We start from the raw sequence: 15,213 nt of genomic DNA, 5'->3' as shown, positions 1-15,213 counted from the left end.
TGAGCTCTCTTCTCCCTGGGCTGCAGCTTTGGGAGGTATGTGCAGAAGAGCTGGTGCTGAGTAGGCTTGAGACATTCCTCAAGCTGCCCTGTCTAGTTGAGAAGGATACCGTTTCCAAGGTGGAAAAGTTAGAGGATTGAAGTTCTGCTAGAGAGAAATTGGTGTGTGCCCTCAGAGGATCCTGGCACTCCTTTGGGCAGAGGTCTGGCGGAGTCTGGAGCCCTGTTGCTAATGGAGACCTATACCCTAACCGTCTCTCCCTGTGAGTTGGAGCAATAAAACTGAGAAAAAGGACTAAACTTACTAGAGCCCTTCTTTGTCATGTTTATCTTCACTGTGGCTATGGATCGAGCCTGGGGTAATTGTGAGCCCTCTCCCTATGCTGGAGGCAAATCATCCTCAGGTGAGGTGCCACAAATCTATTTATAGAGATTAAAAACATTGGGGTTGATTTACTAAAAGATTTTAAGTTGTTCACTTAGCAAAGTGGAATTTCACCTTGCAAGGGAATTTTCATTTAGCTTCGTGAATACGGTGTAAATTCACTTTGCAAAGCATACCCAATCATATGCAAAGAAATTGAAAAAAACAGACATTTTACTTGCACAGGGCTAGATGAATGAAGACAGCAGAACTTCATCTCATTCACTAAGCTAAGTGTAAATTCCTTTGCAAAGTGAATTTTTACTTTGCAATGTGAACAGCCTATATTTTCCATTATTTGGTGTTTCATTTCTCCATCATTCCACAGGAACATGCAGGGAGCCACTAGTTGGAAAATGTACAAACCTCAACATAAAAATACTTCATAAAACTTAGAGCAAGCATGAAATTCTAATAAAAATTACCTTTTAGGTAAACTTTACAATATTTCAATTATACAACAGTTTCCTCTTTGGCTAAGATGGTACCTTGAGATTTATTTTATTTATTTATTTCAGGTACTTAGTGCTGTCAGTTTACGCAGCGCTTTACATATATATATATTGTACATTTACATCAGTCCCTAACCCTCAAGGGGTGTACAATCTAAGGTTCCTAACTCACATTCATACATACACATACTAGGGCCAATTTAGACAGGAGCTAATTAACCTACCTGTATGTCTTTGGAGTGTGGGAGGAAACTGGAGTACCTGGAGGAAACCCATGAAGGCACAGGGAGAACATGCAAACTCCAAGGAGGGGGTGCCATGGTTGGGATTCAAACCAATGACCCTAGTACTGCCAGGCGGAAGTGCTAACCACTTAGTCATTGAGCTGCTATATTGCAGGCAGCAGTGATGTACTATATTTTAATTAAAGTAGAACTTCACTCTCTTAATCATCATTGACTATTTTAATCCTTATGCTGCTAGCATTAGTAAATTGATAGGAAAGTATATCACATTTACTTGTTTGAAACTTTTTTACATTTCTTCAGCTACTTTCTGGTTTCCATGCCTAGGCAAATGATGTCATACATCCCAGGAGTCTTCGGAAGGGGAGGGAGGGTTCTCAGCTCAGCCAGTGCCTGAGCTAAGGGCACACGGATTCCAAAAAGTAAGTTTGCATGAATCATCTGCCCTTACTCAAGATGGCCACTGCCAGAAATGCTAGGGGGTGTTTTTCAAAATGATTTCTCAGCAAAATAAAGAATGGAGGAGGTTGCTTTGAATCTTAACAATGAATTAAAGAGCATTTTTGGTTTGTGGAACTCAACTTCAACCACATTATAAACATTAAACAAAATTGTCTACTAGGACAGATGTAACCAATGAAAAATGCTTTTTATGGTTGAAGTATATTATTGGACAATACTCCCCTAAAGTAGTTTTTATAGTTGTGCCCTCTGAAATTGTTATTCCCAAGAAATCATTAATAATCCAGTAGATTTATACTTGATCTTCACTACTGACCATTCCATATGTTGCACTTTCTAAACTAAGACTATTTGAAATTAATAACCCAGCAGGGTTTTCTAATCCTTTCCCACTCCATCCAACGCAAAGAAAAAGTTTTAGTTAGGCATACACTTTAACGTCCACATCTATTTTGTGTCTCCTTTGCCTGGCCTTTCTCAGAAAATGACTTCTATCATCTCCTTTTTGTTGTGTTCTACGATTAAAGATAGAGCGCAGGAAAAGGTATGTTTGAAAAGGTTACTTCTGATGAGGACATTTTTCCAAAATGCTTCTTCAGCTAACTGTTTCCTTGGAAACTTGCTTTCTGCCTTGCCCAAAGGCTCCTCCTGTCCAAACCTTTTAATCCTGTCCATAATCCTTGTCACCGACTGTTCGGAGAAGTGCTCTTTGAGCTGAACTTGACGAACATCAAATATTAAGTGATCATCGCACAGGCAAGCTTGAAACATAATGACATTTCTACTCTCTGCTGGTGGCTCTTACATGGTCGCCTCAATAAAAGAGGAGAAGTTTGAATTGTAGGATTATTTCTGTATGGATGTGTCTGCAACCCTACCCATCTTTAAAGTGTAGCTGTACAAAATGATGGAAAACCCTACTTCAGCCTTAGACAGCCCTGGGCTGCCTTGTAGCAGCTAGATGAAAAGTGCACCTTGACACTGGCCATTATTCGGATCATTGACAGGCTCCCTCTACTTTGCTCTTATTAATTTATTGCCGGTATTTATATCATGTTACAAACAGGGGTGGACTGACAACTCATGGGGCCCCTGGGCAATAGGGAATCATGGGGCCCCTGTGTCCTTGCCCAAACTCAAAAAAGCCTATGAAAAAGGTACCAGGGGCATCTCATGGGGCCCCTACTGACCCCGGGCCCTCGGGCAGTCCCCGAGTTTCCAAATGGTCAGTCAGCCCCTGGTTACAAATTATGCAGTACTTTACATAATAAGCATTGACACCAGTCCCTGGCCTCATGGAGCTTACCATGTATGGTCCCTATCTCACATATACTATGGCCAATTCAGATAGGAATCAACCTACCAGCATGTCTTTGAGCATGGGAGGAAACTGGAGTACCCAGAGGAAACCCACTCAAGGACAGGGAGAACATGCATACACCATGCAGATGGTGTCCTGGTTGGGATTTAAATTGAGTACTCTAGTGCTGCAAGGCAGGAATACTAATACCTAAGCTAAAGTGCTGAGCAGTACAAAACCATATTTGCATACTGCAGACAAGCGAGTGGGGTTTGCCTTGCGGAACTATTACTCTCTATGAACACACAGTTTGGGCTCTTCTAGCCAGGTTCACCCTATCCCTTTATGAGCACCCCTTCAAATGATGTTTCCAGCAAAGGGTACAATTAACGCTTCAACATACAAAGATATTTAAGTCAACTGTGCACTTCCAACTTTGCAGCAACTGTTTTAAGAAGGGTATTTTCTGTTCCAGCATGACTGTGCCCTATGGACAAATCCAGCTCCATGATACTCTAACATTTTGGAAGATCTTACCAAAAGAATAGAGGTTGTTAAAGGTGAAAGGGGTGGGGGGCAACTACATAAAATTTCCCATGGTTTTGGAATGGTATGTCCAGCTTTCAAGATCTTCTAGACAAAATGTTGTAACTGAGCCCCTTCCAAGTGCTTGCATTTTTTTAAATGTTGGTGAGTGAGCTTCCCAAGCAGAGCAGCCTAGTCTCTCATTTTTTTTTGCTGTCATTTAGCAGTGGAAACACTGTAATTATTATGGAGGGAGAAGAAAAGACACCGCTCTCACCTCCCATACAATCCCATGTGTAGAGGATCGCCTCAGCCGTCCCGCCAGCCACGCCCGCTGACGCGTTTCGCCCCGACCACCGGGACTTGATCACAGAGGAGTGCAGCACAACAGGTGCTCTGACCTTTTATGTGCATCATAAATAAGAACAGGTGTATGGTATAGGGGTGTGATAATGGAAATGGAAAGAGAGAGAAAAAACAGATGAAAAAGAAAAACGAAAAGAAAAAAGGGGAAAAAAAGAAAAGGAAACAAATAAAATAAATAATAAAGAAAAAAATTAGGAAAAAAGGAAATAAATAAAAAATATGAAGATAATACAAAAAGTAGTATATCTAAAGGGAAAAACTAAAACATGAAAAAGCAAGAAAAGACAATAACATGATTTATGGAGAAAAGCAAAAATAAGGAAAAAAGAGAAGAAAAAAGAAGAAATAGGGATAAAATGAAACTTTATTAAATCCATATAAAAAAGAAAAAGAGAAAAAAAGGGGGAAAAATTAAAAAGATGAAAAAAATAATAATAAAATAAAAGTACCGTATATGTGAAAGTGTGAAAGTATTTAAAATATGTGAAACGCGAATGCTTGCAAATGTGAAAAAATACTAATGTAAAAAAGTGAGAAAAAAATAAAAAATGGAAAGTAAAAAATGAAAAGTGAAATTATTATGGTTAGTGATAAATTTGAGTCCACCAAACATGGAACCTGGGAATAAGTAAGCCAATCAGCTGCAGACATTCCCTACCCTACAGCTGCATGTACACGAAGGGGTGGGGATGCTTATGACATGCTTAACCCAATATAGCCACATGGCCTTATTAGGTTGAAGATGTCACAAACATCCTAGGCCCCTTGTTTACACACATCTGTGAGGCAGGGAACATCCCAGTCACAGGTGTTTGTCCCAGGATTGACAATTTGTTTCTGGGATTGGCCAAACCAAAGTTCATCACTAATCGTAAGGTTATGTCCAAACTACCAATAATTCCAGACACAACTGGCAATAGCCTTTTTTCATGGTACCAACAGTAAGCATCTGAGAACATATTTTTTTTCCCTTTAAAATCAGCTGGCCAGGCTAACTCTACAAAGAAAAGTATAGATGTTTATGTAAAAAAAGTCTTTTGTAAGAAATGAATTAAACCCATAATTAAGAGCAGGTCAGGGTCAGGTATAAATGTAAAAAAAAAATTAGGAATGTAATACATTTGTATCATGTTGCATCTCACTGATCCTGTTTAGTATTGATTTTCCATGGGACATAATTGATAATTATCCCCTAGTATGACTTTTTGAAGAAGGTATGGGTGCAGGTATGAAAAAGGCAAAGTGCAATTAACCAAATACTATGTATGTTTATTGGTATGATGTATCCTAGTGATCTTCTCATTTTATGGGAAATTCAAACTTTGCTTGTATAAATTGAAATGCTTTTGATCAAATCTGATTACAAGTTCTTTTCTGCTTCTGCTCTGTAGATACTGAAAAAGGCCTAATATCTCAAACTGAAGTGGGAGCATCCCAAGAACCCCTGTCAATATATGGTTATATTATGACCAGTGATGATCGTTCTGCTGTAAACCTTGGCACAGTGTAAGGGATGTCTGAAATTTTACCTCAAGCTCTTTGTACACTTTTAGGAAAGCAAGAAGCCAATCATGAAATCAGGAAATGAGAAGTCTGTCTGTACAGAAACTTTGCACAGAATTCCCCCATTACTGTCATGGTTCAGTGGAACAAAACTCAGAATTCACAGAATTTTAGGTTACAGCTATGGGAAGATTGACATGGAAATATCATATATGTTTTTTTTGAGGTTGTGGAACTGCTATAAACAGATTTCCATGGCATTGTGTTACTATTTCGGGAACAATAGAGTGGCATTTGCACACACATTATACTCTGTTAATAACCAATAAAGTGACTGCAAGACTTACAATTAGGGGCCCCCTGTTGTTCTCCCGATACTTGTTCTGGAAGAAGATGTAGACTACTGTGGCGGCCAGAGAGTAGAGGAAGGCAAACACAGCAATTGTGACAAAGAACTCAGCAGAAGATGAAAAGTCTCCACTCAGCGAGAGATTTTCCCTTCGTTTCCCCTCACATGTGGGTGCATCAAAATTCACCTGATACAACCTAGAATAAACACACAAAATATAACATGTGAGGAAAACAAACTGGTCTCATGAAATTTATGGCTTTTTTAATCAGACTTTAATGTACCCAACTGTCAGGTTGTGGCAAAATCTTGTTTCACATACAGAATATGTTGCGGTAGAAGTAATGGGTTTTCTTTTTGTAGACAGCTCTTAAAAAGTAAAGACCAAGGAACGGAACTAGTCCCGCGTGGATTGGTGTTTCAATAGAAAAGCACCAGGCATGTTTGTGTAGTCCAGAACGTAATGTTATTAAATGTTGAGCTTAAAGAGCCAACAAGTTTGAGGCATTTTAAAGGTCCACCTTTATCAGGGCTTAACTTAGGCAGAAAGCAGAAGCAGGATTTTGTAACAGTGAAGTAATTCCAAGGAAGAGTTCAAAGTCTACTAGAAGTGGTGGTGCTCCAAACTCTACTGCTCCTCCATCCCTTCACAGCCCCATTCTCCAGACGCAGGTGCCGATCCCACTCTGGGCTGTATCACCTACCGATAGTGGTCAAAATAATGATGTCAGGCTGCATGCCAATTACCTTCTATATTCACATAGCTTTAATAAAACATGTAGCAGAGACACTAAATCCTGCTCTTAAATTTTGAGTCGTAGAGTGAGTGGTGTGTGACCTCACATGATTACTTTGACTAGTCTAGCCAGGGGTGGACTGACCATTTGGAAACTCGGACACTGCCCGAGGGCCCGGGGTCAGCAGGGGGCTCCATGAGATGCCCCTGTTACCTTTTTCATAGGCTTTTTTGAGTTTGGGCAAGGACACAGGGGCCCCATGATCCCCTATTGCCCGGGGAGCCATGAGTTGCCAGTCCGCCTCTGGTCTAGCGCTGATTAAAGGGGGCCTTCAGAACCCACAAAATGCTCTGAATTTTTATAATCAACATATGAATTTTACAAACATGTCTGGTGCTTTCCTCACTAAACAGGTACAACCAGATGCCTCATCGTATGTGCCATTAGGAGGGAACAAGAGACAGTTTCTTCTACAACCCTCAATAGAGTAGTCCTGATTGGCCAATACCTAGACCCAGGAACTGTCACATGGGAGAGAATGCAGAGTCTGAGCAAGGTTCGACTTCCAGAAAATTAAAGCATTTCGTAAGTTCTATTCCATTAAGTTGTGAAAATGTAATATCAGGAACCTTAGACTGGCAGTTCTGAGTATGGATAAGAAATATGAGAAAACGTTTAACATATTTTAAAACATTGTACCTACTTACTGTACAGTATATGCCACAAAACAAGTATCTGCATCATGAGCTGCAGTTGTATGGACTAAAATACATTGTTGATGTCAGAGGTCAGAGGAGAATGGACAGACTGGTTTGAGATGATAGAAAGGAAACAGTAACTCAAAAAACCACTCATTACAACCAAGGTATGCAGAATACCATCTGTGCCACAAGGAATTAAGGCAGTTCTGAAGGCATAAGGGAGTCCAACCCAGTACTAGCAATGTGTACCTAATAAAGTGGCCAGTAAGTGTAGATTGTGCACTGTCTGTTAGGTAGGGCAGTTATAGTAGGGCTATATACAGAATCTCTAAGAGACTCCTATGGGGGTAGCACCACAAATGTATCATCAGATGCAAAGTTAAAACCTGGAACTGGACAAAACAGCATGAAATATAGCTGATCTGTATTCCACAGTACATACTGATGTGCTTGAAACAGAGGAGCAAAACTAGTGCGCCGTCGGAAGATCTCTGTTTTATTGTTCTAATATTTGACACATTACCTTTACTTCTCTGTTTCAAACACATCAATAACAACAGTGGAATACAGATTAGCTATATTTCATGCTGTTTCCAAGTTTTAGCTTTGTTTTAGCATTGTTTTTGCTGCTACACTGATTTATAAGGATACCAGCTGCCTAATACAGTGTTCTACTTCATCAATATGTTCACAAAATCCTACCTATTCACGATATATCAGTGGAATATTGTTACATATGTTTTACATATGTTTACTCACATATCAATATCCTTGTACTTTATCACTTTCATTCAGTGCAACAAGTTTCAAAACATAGATTTTAACGGAAAATTAATATACAGTATTTATTCTATTGATTTTATTTTAGCATTTTGTTATCATCCATACCTACGCCCAGTTTTTATATTTTATATTTTTACATCCTATTGTATTTGTTATTATGTACATACTAATCATTTATATCCTATTTATATATAGGTGAAACTCAAAAAATTAGAATATTGTGCAAAAGTTAATTTATTTCAGTAATGCAACTTAAAAGGTGAAACTAATATATGAGATAGACTCATTACATGCAAAGCAAGATAGTTCAAGCCGTGATTTGTTATAACTGTGAGGATTATGGTTTACAGCTCATGAAAACCCCAAATCCACAATCTCAGAAAATTAGAATATTACATGCAATCAATAAAACAAGGATTGTACATAGAACAATATCGGACCCCTGAAAAGTATAAGCATGCATATGTACTCAGTACTTGGTTTGGGCCCCTTTTGCAGCAATTACTGTCTCAATGCAGTGTGGCATGGAAGCTATCAGCCTGTGGCACTGCTGAGGTGTTATGGAAGACCAGGATGCTTCAATAGCGGCCTTCAGCTCTTCTGCATTGTTCGGTCTCATGTCTCTCATCTTTCTCTTGGCAATGCCCCATAGATTCCCTATGGGGTTCAGGTCAGGCGAGTTTGCTGGCCAATCAAGCAGAGTAATCCCACGGTCATTGAACCAGGTTTTGGTGCTTTTGGCAGTGTGGGCAGGTGCCAAGTCCTGCTGGAAAATGAAGTCAGCAGCCCCATAAAGCTCGTCTGCGGAAGGAAACATGAAGTGCTCCAAAATCTCCTGGTAGATGGCTGCGTTGACCCTGGACTTAATGAAGCACAGTGGACCAACACCAGCAGATGACATGGCTCCACAAATCAACACAGACTGTGGAAACTTCACACTGGACTTCAAGCATCTTGCAGTGTGTGCCTCTCCATTCTTCCTCCATACTCTGGGTCCTTGGTTTCCAAATGAGATGCAAAAGTTGCTGTCATCAGAAAACTGAGCAGGTCTGTTTTTCTTTAGCCCAGGTAAGACGCTTTTGATGTTGTTTGTTGTTCAGGAGCGGCTTGACAAGAGGAATACGTCATTTGGAGCCCATGTCCAGGATCCATCTGTGTGTGGTGGCTCTTGATGCACTGACTCCAGCCTCAGTCCACTCCCTGTGAAAGTCCCCAACACTTTTGAATGGCCTTTTCCTGACAATCTTCTCCAGGCTGCGGTCATCCCTGCTGCTTGTGCACCTTTTTCTTCCACACTTTTCCCTTCCACATAACTTTCTATTAATGTGCTTTGATACAGTACTTTGGGAACATCAAGCTTCTTTTGCATTTACCTTTTGAGGCTTTCCCTCCTTATGGAGGGTGTCAATGATGGTTTTCTGCACAACTGTCAGGTCAGCAGTCTTTCCCATGATTGTGATTCATACTGAACCAGACTGAGTGACCATTTAAAGGCTCAGGAACCCTTTGCAGGTGTTATGGCTTAATTAGCTGATTAGAGTGGGACACTTTGAGCCTAGAATATTGCACTTTTTCACAATATTCTAATTTTCTGAGATTGTGGATTTGGGGTTTTCATGAGCTGTAAGCCATAATCATCACAATTATGACAAATCACGGCTTGAACTATCTTGCTTTGCATGTAATGAGTCTATCTCATATATTAGTTTCACCTTTTAAGTTGCATTACTGAAATAAATGAACTTTTGCACAATATTCTAATTTTTCGAATTTCACCTGTATGTTGTGACCTCTGTACTGAAAAGTTTGGAGACCTCTGTCCTTTGGATTGGTATCATTGTGTTCCCTTATACTTTTCTATATTAATCCAAGGCACTCTTAAGGCCCTTCAATGTCAGAGAGTTGCCTATCCTGAGTATTGGGACTCTACACATCTTCACACTGAGAAACAAAGCCAAATTTGTATCCATCACCTCCTATCCACACCTTTGAGAATTACATTTTTGAGTGAACTGGTTCTGGTTCCTTGCTAAAGTTAGTGTACCTTTGCAAGTACTGCACTCATATTCCACCTTTGGGATTACACCAGTGCTCTGCCACCTTCATCCCCCAAACTCCCCAAACACTTTAAAGTAATAGTAAACACAGACCATATAATGCACATTATACCTTCTCATAATGTACTTTTTTGATGGCAGTGTAGTTATTTTGTAAAAATAAAACCTCTAAGCTTCTATTTTATTTGGCAGTGGACAGCGGTCATATGACTTTTTCTCATCTCTTGCCCAAGTGCAAGGAAACATCTGGGATGATCTTCCAGACTCTGATGCTGTGTACATCAGTAGAGGAATCCTCAACTATAACCCAGTGTCCAGCGTCCACACAGCGTTGACTGGTGTGTGTTGGTCACATGACCATAAAAAAACCTGTAATATTGAATAAAATTACACAACAAATAGTAAATGTACTGTAAATCATCATACACATCATACACTCACCAGACACTTTATTAGGTACACCTTGCTAGTATCGGGTTGGACCCCCTTTTGCCTTCAGAACTGCTTTAATTCTTCATGGTATAGATTCAACAAGGCGTTGGAAACATTCCTCAGAGATTTTGGTCCATATTGACATGATAGCATCATGCAGTTGCTGCAGATTTGTTAGCTGCACATCCATGATGCGAATCTCCCGTTCCTCCACATCCCAAAGATGTTCTATTGGGCTGCGATCTTTTCTTTTCAAGAAACCAGTTTGAGATGATTTGAGCTTTGTGACATGCTGCATTATCCTGCTGGAAGGAGCCATCAGAAGATGGGTATACTGTAGTCATAAAGGGATGGACATGGCCAGCAACAATACTCAGGTAGCCCGTGGCGTTTAAATGATGCTCTGTTGGTACTAAGGGGCCCAAAATGTGGCAAGAAAGTATTCCCCACACCATTACACCTCTACCACAAGCCTGAACCGTTGATACAAGGCAGGATGGATCCATGCTTTCATGTTGTTTAACCCCAATTTTGAACCCAACTATCAGTCACAGCTGAAATTGAGACTCATCAGACCAGGGAACATTTTTCCATTCTTCTATTGTCCAATTATGGTGAGCCTGTGTGAATTGTATCATATGTTTCTTGTTCTTTTCTGACAGGAGTGGCACCCGGTGTGGTCTTCTGCTGCTGTAGCCCATCTGCTTCAAGGTTCAATGTGCTGTGTGTTCAGAGATGGTATTCTGCATACCTTGGTTGTAACGAGTAGTTATTTGAGTTACTGTTGCCTTTCTATCTTCTTGAACCAGTCTGCCCATTCACCTCTGACCTCTGACATCAACTAGGCATTTTCATCCACACAACTGCCACTCACTGGATATTTTTTCTTTTTTGGACCATTCTTTCTCTGTAAACCCTAGAGATGGTTGTGCGTGAAAATCCCAGTAGATCAGCAGTTTACGAAATACTCAGACCAGCACATCTGGCACCAACAACCATGCCATATTCAAAGTCACCTAAATCCCCTTTCTTCCCCATTCTGATGCTCGGTTTGAACTTCAGCAAGTTGTCTTCACCACATCTAGATGCCTAAATGTATTGAGTTGCTGCCATGTGATTGGCTGATTAGCAATTTGTGTTACCAAGCAATTGAACAGGTGTACCTAATGTAGAGGCCGATGAGTGTATACATTGAATCCTAACTTTATTATTCTGCGGCAATAACATGGTTTGTGGTGGAGTGGGAAGGGGGCTTTGTACTGACTGCAAAACATACAAGCACGCTGAGCTCTTGCCTGCCTTCCTGTCTGCACAGATAGTGGGATGACATAAGACGTAAACTGACCATGCTATCATAGATCGATAGCCATGCTATCATGGCCAGTTTACTCTCAGAAGAAGGGGCACAGGCAGAGTCAAGCAGGTATTGTAGAGCACCAGCAGGACAAAGTAAAATAGCAACATTACAAAGCAGATTATTATACATTAAAGAGTCAGTAACATTTTTTTTTTAGGTTTACAAACACTTTACTGTTTTTCAAATATCAGTACACATACATCTTTTGGGATTTTTGATGCGGTGGTCCACAGAGGCCCAAGGGGTTTGACCACAAAAGGCCCAATAAAGACCCATTGGCCAATTTGTAATGTCTTCCAGAAAAGAAAAGAGGGAGGCAGGAGAGATCTTATCATGTAGAAAGTGATTCAGATATAATGATTACTTAAAAAAAGTTTATCAATAGGATAAACAAGAAAATGACTTACATCTGCTGAGGTTGCAGGCACCTTGTAGGGTAGAAACACGCAACCTTCCTTAGACACAGGTGGCAGAAACCCTGTCCCCACCCAGGTTAAAATAAGTCGCTCTTGATGCCATGGGGGTCCCAATGTTGGATCCTCTGTAGGGTTCTCAGGAGGGTGCTGAACTAGGTGAAGTTGAAGTGGTCTAAAAAAGCTCATTGGTGTTCCAAGCGGCAGAGGCCCCCATTGTCATATGTCTAAGGATGGGCTGTAGTCATCTGGTTTATCAAACTTCGAATTGCTTTATTTTAAAGAAATTTGCTGTACAGTAAACCAGTTGACTCTGACCAATCTTTAGACAGATGACAACATGTGCCTCTGCAGCTTGGACCACCAACAGGCTTTTTTAGACCTCTTCTAACTCACTTTTTGGCAGTCCTAAACCGTGAAAATGACAAAGCTCAAGTAGCTTTGTGGTTGCTGTTCTCTATATCGTTCTTTTGGGAGCTCAAGCTAGTATGACAAAGCACCCTAGGGGGTGTGCCCATGACAGCCTGGACTGACAGCAAGTGGGTTATTTATCAGTGGGTGTTGAGTTCATTACCCATCATTACATTACTGCTGAGTCATGGAGCCGGAGAATGGGACCATGGAATAGGGAAACTGGCATCCGATACTTCCACAAGTGTCAACGGCTGAAGAAACTAATAGAGGACGCAGCACTGGAACTGAGTAAAATGAGACAAGGTGTGTAAAAGAGCTCTTCTATTGTAGGGAGCTTTAAGATTGATTTTTTTCATCACCTGACAGAGTTACAGAGTGTAAAGTATAATGACGTGTTGTCAACTAAATTCCAATTTTCTTGTAATAGTTTACAAATGTAAATATTCTTTTTTCTTTTATAATAAAGTCATTTTTTAAAGAGAATTTTAATTTTACAAATAAACACTTAATGCAGCATACATCCATGATACTTTGTTTAATGCAAAAAATTGTAGCAGCACTAGCTCTGATTATTAACTGAGATCAAGTCATAAACAATATGCAAACATTTTTTTGTGCAAAACAAACAATAAATAAAAATAAAAAAAATCATTAAATCATACACATTAAATCACAATAAAGCTGAGTCATGTAGCCGGAGAATGGGACCATGGAATAGGGAATCTGGCATCCGATACTTCCACAAGTGTCAACGGCTGAAGAAACTAATAGAGGACGCAGCACTGGAACTGAGTAAAATGAGACAAGGTGTGTAAAAGAGCTCTTCTATTGTAGGGAGCTTTAATATTGATTTTTTTCATCACCTGACAGAGTTACTCTGAGTGTAAAGTATAATGACGTGTGGTCAACTAAATTCCAATTTTCTTGTAATAGTTTACAAATGTAAATATTCTTTTTTCTTATATAATAAAGTCATTTTTTAAAGAGAATTTTAATTTTACAAATAAACACTTAATGCAGAATACATCCATGATACTTTGTTTAATGCACAAAATTGTAGCAGCACTAGCTCTGATTATAAACTGAGATCAAGTCATAAACAATATGTAAACATTTTTTTGTGCAAAAGAAACAATAAATAAAAATAAAAAACAATCATTAAATCATACACATTAAATCAAAAAGTGACATGTGCTATTCAAATAAAGTGACAGTGCTCTTTATATCATTGATATAATTAATCATTGAATTTATTTAAATTCTGTGTTTGCAATATTTATCCTTAAGTGTATATGTGCAACAAACACCTCAAACTTCATAAGTGCTAATGGTCTTCAATAAAGTGCCTTGAGCAATAAAACTGTGCATGAAGAAGACATATCCAAAATCCTGCATTCAATCTCTTGGTTTGATTCATCACCAACAGGTGATCCCCACTACCATATGGTCCAAACCATTTACTAAACAGAGTTGCTGGTATCTTTCAAAAACCAATACACTCGCATAAAGGCACAAACCTTCCATGGATCCTCAGGAAGTTTTCACAACACCACATGGCTACAATCTCACTTGTATAGAATCAACATGTCAACAGGCATCAAAAAGGAAGAAAGAGGAAGATCTTCACACTGCAAACTGTATGTTTATTCATAAAAAGGCAAGGTTGCACCAACCACTTACATTAAAAGTGTCAAACCCGACACTGGCATATAGAGCATTCCACTGATTTCTTTTTACACTAATTGGTAATGAAGAATAAAGCCTTTTTGAAAAGATAGTGGAAAGCTGATAAATATATTAAGAACCAAAACATGCAGTGAAGATAGTTTTCTTGCAACAGTAGATGTAAATTCTCTGTACACTAATAAAGATCAGAAATATGCTCTAGAGGCAGTAAAATGGGCATTATAGAAGAAATCCAAGATGAAAGAGAAGCAAATTGGTTTTATTTTGGAATTATTAGAATTTGCTATGCAAAACAACTATTTCTGGCATAAAAATTATTTTTTTTCTGCAGCTGAAAGGAGTCGCAATGGGAGCAAAGTATGCTCCCAGTGTCGCCAATTTGATGATGGCAAAATTGGAGTTAATTTAGCTGCAGACGGCGCTACAGAGACAATGTTATAATGTTGTGGGAAGGGCCACATGATAGTTTGAAAAAAAAAATCAATAACAATAAATCTGGATTGAATTTTATAGGAGAAGGAGATACAAATCAGATTAATGATTTGGATTTAACTTTGCTCAAACAGGATAAGAGTATTTGTACAAAAAGATTTTTTAAAGACACTGATTGTAACAGGTATATTTCTGTGAAAAGTTGTCATCATCCTTGGTGGATTTACAATGCACCAAGTAGTCAATTCACCAGGATATGAAGAAACTGTGATTTAGATGAGGATTGTTTCCATCAGATTACTATTTTGATGGAAAGATTCTTGGATTATGACAGATTTCATGTGTTAAATATGAAAGAGAAAGTTTTTGAAAAAAACAGAAATTCCCTTTTAGATGAACATGGAAAAAAGAAAGAAGAGAGCAACAGAGGTTGTGACGTTATCACAAATTTTAATATGCAGTACATGGTTGTTAACAGTGTTATTTAAAAATATTGGTCCATGCTATTAAAAAAAATGATGTTTTGGAAAGATTAATTCCGCAAAAATCCAAGATTTATACACTGTATAGGAAAAA

The 15,213-nt window shown here is 39.1% G+C and overlaps 1 protein-coding gene across 1 annotated transcript in view; it reads right to left on the bottom strand.

The window, feature by feature from the left end:
• Positions 1–15,213, bottom strand: part of SYNPR (synaptoporin) — an 85,099-nt gene that overhangs the window by 37,677 nt on the left and 32,209 nt on the right. Inside the window, exon 3 of the mRNA XM_089676032.1 lies at positions 5,624–5,822. Within this exon, the coding sequence (XP_089532158.1) occupies positions 5,624–5,822 (199 nt within the window). The remainder of the gene's footprint in view (positions 1–5,623; positions 5,823–15,213) is intronic.

Source organism: Staurois parvus, unplaced genomic scaffold (assembly GCF_062004578.1).
Source record: "Staurois parvus isolate SC_StPar_1 unplaced genomic scaffold, SC_StPar_1.0 ptg000162l, whole genome shotgun sequence".
Classification (NCBI taxonomy): Eukaryota; Metazoa; Chordata; class Amphibia; order Anura; family Ranidae; genus Staurois; species Staurois parvus.
This window is presented reverse-complemented; position numbering and strand designations above follow the sequence as displayed.